The sequence below is a fragment of the Leopardus geoffroyi genome, chromosome B3, assembly GCF_018350155.1.
Source record: "Leopardus geoffroyi isolate Oge1 chromosome B3, O.geoffroyi_Oge1_pat1.0, whole genome shotgun sequence".
NCBI lineage: Eukaryota > Metazoa > Chordata > Mammalia > Carnivora > Felidae > Leopardus > Leopardus geoffroyi.
The window spans coordinates 1,690,081-1,704,915 of record NC_059337.1 but is presented as its reverse complement, the minus strand read 5'-3'; the positions used below and the strand labels follow the sequence as shown (position 1 = coordinate 1,704,915).

The 14,835-nt window shown below is 60.2% G+C and overlaps 1 protein-coding gene across 7 annotated transcripts in view; it reads right to left on the bottom strand.

Annotated features, from left to right (window-relative positions):
• The window catches only part of ARNT2 (aryl hydrocarbon receptor nuclear translocator 2), a 144,560-nt gene that overhangs the window by 79,303 nt on the left and 50,422 nt on the right, over positions 1-14,835 (bottom strand). For all 7 annotated transcript variants that reach the window (XR_006705415.1, XR_006705416.1, XR_006705417.1 and 4 more), the window contains exons 4-5: positions 14,612-14,825; positions 11,063-11,276 (exon numbers count right to left, since the gene is read on the bottom strand). Coding sequence is in view for 2 of the 7 variants with exons in the window: in XM_045452263.1 (XP_045308219.1) it covers positions 11,063-11,276; positions 14,612-14,825 (428 nt within the window). In the remaining 5 variants the exon portion in view is untranslated. The remainder of the gene's footprint in view (positions 1-11,062; positions 11,277-14,611; positions 14,826-14,835) is intronic.

Here is a 14,835-nt window from a genome sequence, read left to right as displayed (position 1 = left end):
CAGATGACATTGTTAACATTTTGTTTCTTCTTTATTTTGATCCTGCTGACATGTTTGTCCTGCTAAAAAACAGATCCGGGCTGTATTCTTTCATTTTTATGGGTGTTTGTTTGTTTGTTTGTTTGTTTGTTTTTGGTGAGGGGACACACTGGGCGAGTCCGGACGCCTGGCCTTTACCACGACAGGGTCAAAGGCAGAGAAATGGGTTGCAATGCCAGCCTCAGAAGCCTGAAAAGAGCCAGAAAAATTCAGATGTGCATGGACATTGAGGACCACTGTTTTAGGGGCTGGGGATTTTCAAAACTTACTAACAAAGCTGTTGTTCTGCAAACATTACTTGGATGTTCCGTTTCAGGAAAAGCCAGGCTACAGAAATGGAAACGCAGAGACCAGACCTCGAGGTTCGTAGCATCACAAAGGAACGCAGCGACGCTCCGCTGAGGTGGTGACGTCTCCCCGTGGATTTAGAGCAAGATCGAGGGTTCCCAAGCGCCACGCACACGCATTTGTAAGGGGCTGGGAGATACGAAGATGGGCCCGCTCGAGAGAACCTAACCTCGTCGCCGCTTTATCTCGACACGCCCACGTGCGGGGCGCAGGGGACACAGGGCTCCCAGCCATGGCTGCCTCCCTTACGTCCCTGGCTGCCTTCCTGCCTCCCTGCAAGCCCCTTCGTGAAGAGGGCTGTGCACACCTGTCACTTCTCCCACGGATGTGGTCTCTGGGACCGATGCAAAAGCCCGTCATTCGGTGCCACCAGTATTCAGCCTTGCAAAGCCCAGCATGCTTTGGTTTCAGGCCCCATTCCCAAACAAATGGTTACTCTGGAGCTGCGACTCTGGACCACACCGGCTAGGGCCTGGGGCGTGGGAGGCAAGGACAGGAAGAAAAAGGAGTCTGGGCCCGGTGATGGGGACAGGGTGCCACGCCACAAAGGACGCCTCGGGAAACCTAGGCACAGGGCCCGGCACCAGCCGGCCTGCATCCACTAGTAAGTGCTGCTTCCGGAAACTACTCTGTACCCTGAAGACTGGCAGAGCCGGGCCTGAGCGGGCCGGGTCCTTGTCACAGCAGAACCCGTCCCGGGCTGAAGGCCTAACTGCCCCTCACCCATCAGCTGTCCACTGCTTGCCCCCACCTCCCCGCCTCGGGCGTCCCCGCAGCACTGCCTCCCTCTGGCTCACCCCCCGACCCCCTCCTCCGGCCGTGGTGACCTTCTACTGGTCTCTGGAGAAAAGGGCCTTGGTCCCGGCCACGCTTCTGTCCATGAAGACCTTGCCAAGTGGCAGGTCTGGCCCGAGGCAGGACCCAGGCACCAGGCAGTGAGTTGAGTCGGGAGGCAGGCGAGGGGCTGGAGCGAGGAGATCCCAGGAGAGGGGCACTGCTGAGAGATCGCACGGCACCACGGGGCCGGGGGGGTGACCGCTCCAGGCCCCGGCAGATCCGAGAGACACGGAGAAGCAGGGAGGGAGTGTGCTCTCTGTCCCCCCCTCGGGCGGGCCTAACCACCATCCAGGGAGGAAGACGGTGCCAGCAGGCGCAGCTGGAGGTGGGGAGGTGGGGAAGCGGGGGCAGGAGAGTGACACGGCGTGGTTCGCCTCCAGGACGCTCACACCTGGACGAGCAGGTGCAAGGGGGGGAGGGGCTGGAGGACTGCTCCCGGCTCCTGGCGGCTCGCGGCGCACACAACAAACCCGAGCGTGGGCACGCGGAGCGCCTCCCACACCCGAGCCACGTCGGTCGGTGAAGAGGGACCGATGGGCCCACGGGGACCGGGCGGTTAACACAAACGCGTCCGTGGAAGGCGTGGGTTTTGTGGCCCGATTCAACACGGCAAGCTGGGGCCACCGACGAAGTGCCTCCTGCTGTCCCCAGCCAAACTCCCTTCCGGCCGAAGAGATGGGGCAGTGACAACACGGGGCAGCGAGAAAGGGTCACCAAGGTCCCCCGATAATCAGCTCCCTTAACGTTATCTGGGTGGGGAAAGAGCGAGAGCGAGTGGACAACACGCCCTGCTGGTTGTGCTCCCGGAGAGCCCACGTCCCCACCATCGCTGCCCCGACGCGGGTCTGCCTGGAACCGGTGGGCGTGGCCTCGCGCGGAGACCGGTGAGATGAGGCCGAACGGGGTGAGGGATGGGAGCGGACGGGAGGAGGAAAGTCTGGACAGAGACACGGGGAGAACGCTGTGTGTGACCGGGGCAGAGACGGGAGGGACGCCTACAGCCGGGAGGGCTCAGGACCGCTGGCCGCCAGCAGAAGCCGGGAAGGAGGCGCGGAACAGTCTCTCCCACGGAGCCCACGGAAGGGACCGCCGTGCTGACATCCTGATTTCGGACCTCCCAGCTCCGGAGCCGTGAGAGAGGACATCCCTGAGGTTTTCGGCGGCCTGGTGCGTGCTGGTGGCAGAGACGGACAGCCACCCAACCCCGCCCCGCGGTCTCCCCTGCGCCCCATCGGCACCCTCGCCAGCTCGTCCCCCGGCTGGTCTGCCCCCCCCCCCCCCCCCACGACATGCTCCCCGCTCTACACTTGGATCACGGGACTCCTCTGGGCAAACACCTGTAGGGGTCTGGGGTCTCCCGCCCTGGGGACGGGCACCCACCCCCTCCCCCCCCACCATCTCCTCCCCAGACCTTCCCGGGCCTCACACGCTCCCGAGAGCCCTGCCCAACCCACCAGACAGGCCTGGTGACAGGTGACATCGACAGGTTCTCAACGCCCCATTGACTTTTCCTGATCAACACTCATCATGATGCGCAATGGCCGTTCCATGTGATTACGTCGCTAATGTCTCTCTCCACCCCTAGCCCGCGGACTCCCCGACAGCCAGACCACATCAGTGTTGTTTCTCAGTACACCCTCCACAGTCAGCACAGCGTCTCACTGGGTGTGGTGCGTTCATGGACGAGGAGACGGAGACCTGGGGCGGTTAAGTCCGCCACCCAAAGTAAAGGGCCGTGAACCGTGACTGGCACCAGGGGATCCTTCCTTCCACTGCCCCCCAGCTGCCTCCCCTACAGCCCAAGCCCACACCAGCCTCACCCGTAGCCACCCAGGAGAGCACGCACACGGGCGGGGACGCGGCCCTCCAGCTGGCGTCCGTGATGGGTACACAGACCTTGCACTTGACTCCCGTATCTGCCGGGACACCAGAGCGATAACGAACCCAGCCGCCTGAGTTGGAAACCTGTCCAGATTCATGAAACATCTTTCAACATAAAATAGAGAAAACACAAGCGGCTTTAGCACGCCAGGTACGGAGGGAAGGGGACCGAGGCGGGTCGTACCAATATTTAACCTTGGGAGGAAAGAACTGAGCCAGCACCAAAGTGCATCTGGGATAACGGATCCGAGGGGGCCGCGGTTTCCAGCGGGAACGTCGCTGAGAAGGACAAGAAGTAACCAGCCCGTGGTTCTCAGCTGCACTCTCGTGGGCTCACGGAGCACCTGCCCGCAGATGCTTCCTCCGGGGCCGGCGTGTGGACTATATCACTGGGGCCTAAGTCAAATAAACATGCTCCTCTTGCCACTAAAACACTTCATTTCTATTTCAAACACAGAAACCCAGTAACACTGTTAATCGCTGACTCAGACAAAATCGGGAATTTTTTTTTTTCTTTGCCATGTTTATCTGTTCCCCTCACAAGGCAAGAAACAGGCTGCCGAGCCGTGTTTTGGATCTCGGGTTCTGGCACCAGTCCGAGGGCGAAGCCTGGGTATCGCAAAGAAAATAAGCCACGTGTTTGCAAGTGTGGTTTTAATGAAGTTACCTTCGTGACGGACACGTGGGAAGAGGCCGTCCTTTTCCAGAACTGATACAGCGGTGGGGGGAAGGGCTCCACAGCTCACAGAGCCCCTGTGGGGCCGTGACCTGACGGTCCTGCACGGGAGGACTGCACGGCCGTGGCCACGTGGTTTTGCCCTCGCCCTCTTCGCAAAGTGTCCCCGAGAAGGCCCGGCTGTCTTGGAGGGGCTGGGCCTCAGTGCTGACAGCCGCCGGCCACCTTCCCAGCCACGGTCCGTGACACGTGTCTGTGTATCACGCGGAGGTGGGGTGGTTTCTGCTCCGGCCCGGGTCGTCCGGGGCGCCAGTGCGGGCGCGCCCTCGGTTCCTCGCTGTGTCCCTGAGCCGCGGTGGAGGATGCGGCCGGCTGAATATACGGCAGCCCCTGCTCACCCCGCTGTCTGTGTGGAGGGCAGACTTGCAGAGTGATGTCCCCCGCTGCTGCTGCGTCCCCAGGCCCCGGGGGGTTGGGGGGGGGGGACACAAACCCCAGATACTGTTCTCCTCCCGGCTCTGCCCCAAGGCCCGGCCCTGCCCGAGACCCCCTGGCCATGGCCGCAGCTGCAGGAGGCCCCCAGCCACACCCTGCTGATGTTTTTTGACGCACGGCTTCTCAGACGTGAATATGCATATAAATTAAAAATGAAAATGCAGGTGCTGAGTCAGCTCCTGCCCCCCCCCCCCCGCCCAACCAGATGATGGGGCCTGTGAATCTGCATTTCTAGGAGGTTCCCAGGGGCTGCAGGTGGTGCGGACCCACAGAGCACAGGTACTGATCTCACCGGGGTTTACCATCCAACACAAATCAATGTCTGCCTTGAGGGTCACAGCTAACGTGACAGTCCCCACCTTAGGTTAAAGTCAGAGATGAGACGACCGGACGAGGTCAAACAGAGGTGGACCCAACCCAGGGGATGTGGTGTCGCGTCCCCGGATGCGGGCACCAAGCCAGGCCTTGTCAAACTGCGAGCAGCGTCACTGGGAATGCACGTTCCCGGGCCCTCCACGCTCCCGCCTCAGGAGGTCTGAGTTCTGGCGGAGTTGCCTCCCCGACAAGTTCACAAGTGATGCTCAAGCAGCGGGACCAGAGGCCACACCGTGAGAGCCTACACGAGATCCCGCAGGACCCCGGAGGCCCCTGTGTCTGGGGCCCCACTGACCGCTGCCCGCCTGCCCCCTGGGGCAGGGGCCCCCACTGACTCCTGCCCACCTGCCCCTGGGGCAGGGGCCCCAAAGCCCTGTGTTGAGCACTTTGTCTGGACTGGCCACACGAGGCCAGCCTTCTGAGGCTTCTTTGTACCCAGATGTCCCCAAAGGCACAAAGGCTCCACCCTCACAGACGAGCTCCGCTTTGCAGCACCTGTTAGGCCCCGGCCGTGTGGCCCCCAGAACCTCTCCGTGACTCCAAGCATCTCTCCGTGACTCGGTAAGCGTCTCTCTCCTCACCTGTGATCTAGGGTCCATACCAAACCCCCCATCACCCCCAAATCCCGGGCAGGCATGCCTGTCACATGTCCCCAGGTGATGAGTTCTTGGCCCGGGTTGAGAACCACTAAGTGGGTTAAAAAAAAAAAGAAAAGAAAAGGTGCTATAAAAACGTAAGAGAGCTCACCGCAACGTTACTATTTTGCCGTGAAAGCACGATGCACCGAGCGTGCCGCAGACGCCTCCTCTCCCTGACAGGCCCACACCTCCTTGAATGTCACACAAACCCGAGGAGAGGTCTATGACCCAACAGGGGTCCCCGGAGGCCCGCTCTCCCGAGCTGCTCTCTGGGCCCAGACCAGCGCCGGCCAAATCCTGTGAGCCAAGGCCGAAAGCATCTCTGGACCGCAGCGGGGCTCCCGGGAGACGTGGGGTGGGGGTGGGGGTGGGGGTGGGGCTTAATCGCAGCTGATTGTGACTCGTGGCACTCGTGCACAAGGGGCTTTCTGGCCACAGCCCTCAGGGACCGACCCGGCCCGCGCTCTCCCCAGATTATCACAACAGCTAGGAAACGGGGTCCATTCATTCGCCAGCAGCTGGGAACCCCACGCACACAGGTACCTGCTGAATGCATGAGCTTACGGACAAAGAAAGGCGGGGGAGGGAGGGGAGGGAGGGGCGGGAGGGTGGGGAGGGCAGGGGTGGAGGCAGGGAGGGAGAATTAATTCTGCTTTGGCTCACATCCGTCTCCACCACCGCACTGCCCCAACCGCTGCCAACTTTTCCCTGTATTGAGCCAAAATGCTGGCCCGATTCTCCGGACAAAGGAAGAAGGAGTCAGACGGAGGGGATGGGCCACACCAACCTCGCTCTGTCGGGGCCACGGGTTACCCGTTTCCACACCCGCGTCCCAGGCGGGGCGGCTGGGCACTTCCCACGCGGCACGGCGCCTGAGGTCACCGATGAGACGCCTCCAGCTTCTGCTCCCGGGATCGAGGCCGGCCAGAGCTTAGCGGCCACAGACAGGGGTGGAGGGGAAGTTGGGAAAGGCCACGGATGCAGAGAAGGACACGCTCCCTCTGTGCTCCCTCGCTGTGCTGCCTGCCCTCCGAACCCCGGCCCGTGGGGCAGACTCAGTCACCCTCAGAGGCTCTGGGATCACCTGGGAAGCCCCGGGCCTCTCCTCAGCTCCCTCCCTCCCCACAGCGGGCTGTGGCTGAGGTCACTCAGACGTCCTCGGTACGTGTCTCTGAAGCACGCCCCCCACGCCCGCCGACTTTTATCTGACCCCTACCACCGTCCTCGCCTGCCAGAAGCTTCCCCTCCGTCTCAAGCCTGGAACGCAAATATGCCCGCATTCCCCCAGCAATCAAGATGTGCCCCCGCCCTTCCCCGAAAGGACCACCGCTAACACCACGGAGGCCAAGCTCTCCCAGCCGGCCGGTGCAAACCTCCCTCCCTGTGGCGACTGCGCCCCATTTCCACGGGGAATCACCCCTCCCTGACTTGCCGGCTTCACCCCCCAGGCCCAGACTCCTTGGCCCCCCTGAAGTGGGCAGGGCAGGTCCTGGGCTCTCTGCGGGGACGCCCGGAGAAGGCAGATTCTGCTCGTTCTGCCGAGCGGTCCACGGGGCCCGCGGCTGCTAACACACACCTCCGTTACGTGAGGAGAGCCCGCCTGAGAATGCGCCCTGCGCAGGAGCAACCCCCCTCCCGGGTCCCGCACAGACCCCCAAGAACTGAAAACCGGACCTCAAAGAGGCGTCTGCACACCACGTTCGCTGCCGCGTTATTCGCAGCAGCCAAGATACAGAAGGAAGCCCAAAGCCCAGCAACAGAGAGACAGACACAGAAAAGGTGGTACACACACCCTGAAGTATCACTCGGCCTGAAAAAGGCGGTGAGGGAGCGGGGAGCTTATCATTCGCAGCACAATGGATGAATTGAGAGGGCAGCATGCTAAGTGACGTGAGCCCGTCACAGGACAACCGCTGCATGGCTCCCCTTCCGTGAGAAATCTACAGGAGTCAACTCAGAAGCAGAGAACACGAGGGCGGCTTGAAACGGGGAGCTGGGGCGTAACGGGCGCAACGTTTCAATCGCGTGGGGTGAATGAGTTCTGGAGTCAGCCGGCTAACACTGTGTCTGAGGCTAATACAGAGAGCGTGCTTTAAAAATACCTATTTTATTTGTTCATTTTATAGGGGGGCAGGGAGGACCAGAGAGAGAGGGGGAGAGACGGAATCCCAAGCAGGTTCCACGCCGTCAACGCAGAGCCCCACGCGGGGCTTGATCCCACAACTGTGAGATCGTGACCTGAGCAGAAATCAAGAGTCAGATGCTCAAGACTGAGCCGCCCCGTCGCCCCCAGGGGTGGGCGCTTTGAAACACGTTAAGAGGGGAGAGCTCATATCCAGTGTTCTTAGCACAAAAAGGAGAGAAAGGAAGAGAGAGAGAAGGAAAAGGAAAAAGCCACAAAGGAACACAGGAAATTTCTGGAAGTGACGGATGTGCTTAGTACCCCGACGGCGGCAATGGTATCCCCGGGTGTGTGCGGACGACCAGACTCACGAAAACATACGCATTAAACACGCTCGGCTGCTCGCATATGGGCGTACCTACAGCAGCGAAGCCGGGAGATGGAGAAAACCACGCCCAGCCAGCGTAGTTACGTCTTACGAAGTCACTGCAAACACCAACTAGCGGGTACTGGACCGCTGCTCTGAGACAACAGCTCCCGGAAAGCCTCCGCGCGCAGCACCGTCGTCATCCGGGATTCGGAACCGTGTCTCAGGTGCGTTTCTGCTCCGAGACCCCTCATTCGGTATCGCCGACTCGGTAACCCTGCACTGCCGGCCACCAGCCCCGTGACTCGCGCCCGCGAGAAGCTGACCCACACACGAGGGTCTCCCCCGTGAGGCACACGGCGGCCCGCCCTCGCGGACCCCGGCCGGCACATCAGCCTTCGCTCCGGGGTCATCTTCGACAGCAAGATCTCCGACAAAAAGCACGAACATTCAAAACCAAACAGAGCAAAACCACCCAGGGCAGCACAAAGGGCAGCGACCATCCCGTGTGACCTTAGCCAGAAACGCGGGCCCCAGCGACTCAGATTTTCTCCACTCTGTGCACATCCGCGTCTGCCTGCAAGTGCATTTTGGGGTTACAACTGAGTTCTGCCAAGAGGCAGACTTGCAAGCGCAGACGCCCGAGTGACGAGGGAGGAGCGTGGTTCCGTTTCCAGCGTCTGATCACTGTCTGCGCCTGAAGCCGGCAGGCCCTTGCCGTCCGGCAGCGATAGTCCCTGTGTCACTCAAGCCAGTCGGGGCTGGTTTTCTGTCACTTGAACCCGGGCTGGCTGCACAGCCACTTTTCTGTAAGCGCAGAGGTCTCTGGGAGGAAGGCGGGCCCACCGTCCAGTGAGGGGGACTGCAGGCCCACCGTCCCGTGACGACATGCCCCCCCCCCCACGGTGCACGTTCAATGCCCCCCCAAGCGCCCCCCACGTGGCACAAGCCCACCCTGTGGGTCCCACGGCTGAGGCATGGACTGTGCAACGGAGAGGCCCAGAGGCCAGGCTGAGCGCCACCCCCCCTCGCCACTCCCAGTGACCTGCCCGGCCCCCTGCCCCTCACCCTCCCACGCTGACCCCCACCAGGGGGGCCGCGACCTTGCTCGCCACGCCGGAAATGAAGGGACGGGAGGGCTTGAGACCCCAGCCCAGTGGCCAAAGGCCCCAAATCACCCCCGAGGTTTATTACGTGTCCACCCGGGTCTGGTGAGTCAGCGAGACCCATGGCCAGAGCCTGACCTCCCCCTGACCATCACCCCCTCTGCCATCTGACTGGGTTTCCAAAAGCCACATCCTGTGGTCAGACCCAGAAGCCTAGGGAAAGTAGGGAAAGACAGACGGCTCTTTCCGGAAAAGGTGACTCCAGCTGTCAACACTTCCTGGTTGATTTACTGTCCTTCTCGAGTCCCTCTGGAATGCCGAACCTTATAAAGCGTCTCCCTTGGAATCGCTACATGGGGCTCTCTGATCTGGCTCGAGGCTGCGACTGCAGAGTCTGTTTTAGCATCATTTCTCAGCCTGTGCGTGGAGCTCCCTGACCGGCCAGGTGTCACCGTTACAGGCCACGCGGAGGTGAGCACAGCACAGGCCCCGTCCCCATAACTCCCCACCCCCCCCCCCCACGTCACTGACACCAACACTGAGACCATTACCAGTATCATCCAGAAACAGCTGTACTTCTATTATTTCTGACCACGTCCGCCTCAGTCTTACCGTAAGTGTTAGGGGCCGGCCTGTGTCCCCCCAAAATGAGTATGGTGGAGCCCTAACCCCCAGAACCTCAGAATGTGACTATATGTGGAGGCAGGGCCTTTAAGGAGATAATGTTAAATAGAGTCATGAGAGTGGGGCCCTAATCTGACCAATGTCCTCACAGGAAGAGAGACATCGGGGGCGCCTGGGCACAGAGCAGACCACCGTGAGGACACGGCGGGCAGGTGCCAGGGACAAGCCAGTGAGAGAGGCTTCAGGAGAAGCACAGTCTACCAAGGCCTGGGGCTTGGACTTCCGGAGTGTTCCGGAGTGTTCCGGAGTGTTCCGGAGTGCAAGAACGTGAGAAAATAAATTTCTGCTGTGCCAGCCGCCAGTCTCTGGTATTTTTTACGGTGGCCCTAGCAAACGGACACAACGGGCAAAGCGTTCACCACCCCCCCCCCCCCCCCGCATTCACCAGGCTCCTGCTGAGGACACACACACACGTAGACGGAGACCCCGCGGCTCTCGGTGCAGCAGGGAACTGAGGGCACAGACGTGTCTACCACCCAGCGCAACACAAACACGATGGCCCAGTGGCTTGTTTTGAAAATGCAAATTTGTTCCAACGCGACTGAGCTGCTGGGGAACAATCCAAGTACGATGTGAGCTCTGTGTGCGCTTACGCGTGCTTCTGTCCACAAGGAATGCTGCGTGAACACAGAGAAGCACACCCAGTTGAACGGAAACATGCGGCTCACACACGCACGCGCTTCAGACACCTGCCGGGTCCCCCAGGCTGTCACGCGTCACAAGCCACCTGTATCCGCCGTCACGACCACCTTTCGACTTCTAACATCACATGACTGTCCTCGCACAAAAACACGCAAGTGGCAACCCTTCCAGGACCCACCTGTACGAGTAAATTTCACGTCAGTCTCAAGGCCTGGTGCCACGTTCACGTTTATGAATTTCTTAACCGTTTAATGTGCAAAATTATGCTCCCATTTTTACCAGGTTCCTATTCCTGTTTTTATCTGTCAGTGATTCGTTCTTGAGTGTTGTGCTCCTAACCCGTCTCTTCCCGCTGCAGCTTTTATCTCCAGAGTCTGCGTACCGCGGTGACTTCCAGGAATGCGTATGTTGTGTTATAGCAGAACTGACTTTATTTAGATGTTACAACAAGGAACTTCGTTGCAGGGAACTAAGTAAGGCCTAGGTAATAAATGCCTACGATCAGGATCACCATAATTAAGCTCTGAGAGCTGTAAACCTCATCACAGAACATGTGGTTCTGGCTAAGGTAGCAACATCGCCTCCTAGTGACAACATCCCTTAATTGCAGGTAAAATATAGAGACAGGGAAAAAAAACCCTTATGTATTAAAATCGAATTGTTTAAATGTTACAAGGTAAATGAAGTCATTGCACAAGCCAAGTCAAATAGATCCCCTCACCTTTAGGCAGCTTTTTCTGACCTCCAGCTTCACCTTTAGGCAGCTTTTTCTGACCTCCAGCTTCCCGATCTGTTTACTGAAAGACATCCCTCTCCAGGCTCAAACAGCCTCCGGGAGGGGGCAGCACTAACCTGTCATGGAGTTTTCGGAGGTGCACAGCTGCTCTCTCAGCTTCTCCACATCGTCGGGGTGCACCTGCTCGTACAGGGTGCTCCCAAACCACTCTGACTGGGGCTGGTTCAGCACGGGGGTGACGGAGTCAGACACGTAAATGACCCGTCCCGTCTCTGCCGCCACTACAAACAGAAAGCCATCGGCTGCTTCCAGGATGAGGTGCTTCAGCTCCTGGGAAGAGAAGATCGGGGTTAGGACAGAGCACTGACAAACGCAGCCTCATTAAGTCGTCCTATCAGCAACCTTTGACTTTTGCTCCCTCACTGGGATACACAGTTTCAGAAACTTTGACTGCTTTTTTCTTATTGAAAAATAAGCTAAAAAATGCACAGAGCTTGTCCTAGCTCTGAGATACAGCTACTCCAAAGACTTCTGGCCCTGCCTAAACCAGCCCTCCCTTAGGGAGAGAAGGACATTCTTGCCCAGGAAAGGGGCTGGAAAGCAAGGAGTGATCGCCAGAATGTGCTGGGCTGCCATACGTGTGAATAGCCTCACCTACATATTCAAGCTGCAGTCCTGTTGCTGGGGCACAAGAAGGGCCCGGGGCACAGGGCTCGGTACAGAAGGTGCTGCTGCTGGAAGGGAGGGGAGGGCAAGAGAAAGGGGACAGTGAGGAGGGCAGTGTCCCAGCCACCACTCCCGCACGGCTGGCGTGCACTTCCTCCCCTTCCTGCGCTCTGAGCGCAATGCCGGCAGTGGATACGGGAGTATCTCCTCATATTCGGGCACGCGTCAAACTTCCAGAACTCCTCGACAGACTCTCCGGGCAGCGTCGGGAGGCAGCAGGGCACACAGCATTGCCCATATCGCTTTATGGCGAGAAGAAAGGTTAGCTGTGCCAGCCCTGGGGTCGCGCTGACTCACAGGGCTCGTGATGGTCAGCGTGGGCAGGAAGGAAGCTGCGTGGAATCCATGAATGGGCAGCGGGCAGCCCCGCCATCATCCCAAGAGGGGCGTGAACGGAGCAGAGTCAACTCTGTTGAGATGTCTCTTCTTTGCCTGAAGGCGGCCCAAGTGTAGCCTACCTACCCGTGTCATGTTCACATCAAGTCCGATGCAATGTGCCCTGCCCCTCGGGGGGTTGAGGAGCTAACTCTCCCACATGCCCCGCACCCACACGTGCGCCTCCAAACACCCCATGCGCTCAGCAGGCTCCCGCCACAAAGGGCCCCTTTCTGCTGGGAATCCTCGGTTCGGATGTCGCCCCACTGTAACACCGATTGAGCGCCCACAGCACACGCGGGAATCTGACGCATGGGGCCCAGCCCCAGGGCGCTCCGAGGACCCAAAGAAAACGCGGGTCTGCTGGTGAGCAGAATCTGGGGAGCTCTGAGCTCTTGGCTGGGTCAGAACTTGAACATCCTCGGCCTGGGACCCTAGGGCGGAAGGGGACTATACGGGATTTTCTAAGAAAAAGTTTGTTTTGTCCACTTCCCTTGCTTCGTCCTTCAGCTGACCTGTGCCTCCCCGCCGCTTCCTTAGCTCAGAGAATGGGACGACACCTTCACGTTCAGGACTGCAAGAGCTCACAACCGGTAGGACCGTAAGAGGGGAGCAGGATGTCTGCGAAACAGCGGATCCCGTGCGCCAGCGGACGGGGCGGAGGCTGAAGGCTGCGAGAAGGTCTAGGGGTCGGAGCCTCACGCTGGTCACGGCCCCTCTGTCTACCCCTCCGCAGTTTTGTCTTCTGGGAGCACGTGATTCCTAATCAAGGTCACGGGCTTCCGAACTCCAGTTAAACCAACAGGAAGGCCGGCGAGCACGGGTTCTGGAGGGAAGGACGTGCCTCTCAACCCACGCAGCTGTGTGCCTCCGGGCACGGTAGCGTCCTCAGCCTCCGTCTCTCCACACGGGTTTTTCCGGTGGGATTTTGTGACGCTGAACGAGCTCTTGCGTGTGGACACTCAGGAAGGGCTTGGCATACAGTCGGCGCCCCATAGATGCAGCTATTGTCACCATCGACCACAGAATGGGCCGGACGCATGGAAGCAGAGTACCCGCCTCCCTCCTCGCCTTCCCCATCCTCAGTCACTTAAGGATGAGGATTAACTTCAAAGGCGGACCCGGCAAGACTGCTGTGAGTTGAAGGGACCCATAGAGAAAGCGTTGTTCTTACCCTAGTGGCTCACGGGCACGTAACACGTTTCTGCCCCGTCACCTGCCAGGGGTTCCCCCTCCCGTTACCGGCCAGGCCCCATGGGAAGCAGAGCCTTGGCGGGTGGGGCTACCCTACGGAGGGGACACGGGGCTGGTGGCCAGACCCCTACCGCCAGGCTCTGAGTCCTCCGGGTCACGGTCATGGCAAGGCCACAGCCTCCTCACATGTGCGAGGTCAGGCGCCAGGATGACAGGAAAGGGCAGGTGAGATCCTGTGGCCACAGAGCGGAAGTCACCCACGTCTGCCCCTTTTCCTCGTCCTTTTTCGGAACCTCGCTCCCCTGACCTGACACAGCCCGGCCCCACCAGAGCAGACGGCTCTGTCTCTAGTCACGCCTTTCGCTCCCACCCCGGCGGCCCCACGCCCACGACCTCTTCCTGTCAAGCGCCCCGTCCCCGGCTCTCCGGGCGCGCTCTGGGCCCCCTCCCCCACGGCCCCGCACTGCTGGGGATTCAGGCCACGCTCTGCGGGCTCCTCAAAGTCTCCCTTGCTTCAGTCCCGCCCACATTCTCCCACGGCCACCTCACCTTGCCTGTCCCACGCCCACCACCCTGGACCAAGTCCTTCCAGACCCACCGGCCCATGTGTCCTGCAAAAGCGTTCGGGGTCAGGGACGCAAAAAGGCTCCGTTCATTCCAGAGTCGAGCAAACGGAAGCTTGCAGCGTTTGAGGACCTGCCTCTGACGGGTGCACAGGCCAGGGCTGAGAGTGGGACACGGGCCTTCCCGTTGACGCAGGGGTTTGTAAACTTGGTAAAACGCTATCCCGCCAACCACTCTGCCTGTGAGCTCTTCGTCACGGATGAAAAGCACGGCTTTGGGGCCCGGCCAACCTGTGCCAGGCCCCGGCTCTGCCTCTGAGCGGTGGCCGGACCCTTTGTGAGCCACGACGCCCTCGTCTACACAGCAGGGACCAACACTAGCGGCCTCTCTCCCCGCTAGAATGAGGAGGAAGCGCGAAAACGGGCAGAGAGCTGGCAGCCGGCGGTGATGACGCCACGATTATCACCACGACCGCTCCTGGGCTGCCACCGTGATGGTATCGCCACCACTCGCTGGCACGGCGGCACGTGGCTTACACGGACACGGTCCCACATCCGCACACTAAGCCCGGGGTGTTCTCGGAGAGATGCCTCACTGAGGTTTACGGGAAACGCAAAAGCAAAGGACACAGAGATGGACAAACACCGCCGCGAAGAAAGGAGTACAACTTCCTGGTTCCACCCACCCCTCAACCTTTAACCCCTTTCCCCGTGCAGCTTGTGTCACCCCGGTGACGGTGACTTCGTCCCCTCCCCACAGTGACTCCGTGAGGACGCGCGGGCCCACGGACGGGCCACGGACGGTACCTGCTCCGTCAGGAACGACGGCTTGTAGGCGCCGTCTGTGGACTTGTTCCCTGTGCCCCTCATGGACTTCATGTGCGACACGGCCATGCGGAGGATGGTCAGCTTGTCCGGCTTCCGGGCCAGCGCGCTGCACGTGGGCACCATGTCCGACAGCTCCGTGATGTACTGGGTCATCTTGTTCCTCCGCCGCCGCTCGATCTCGCTGTGGTTCTCTCTTCCCGAGA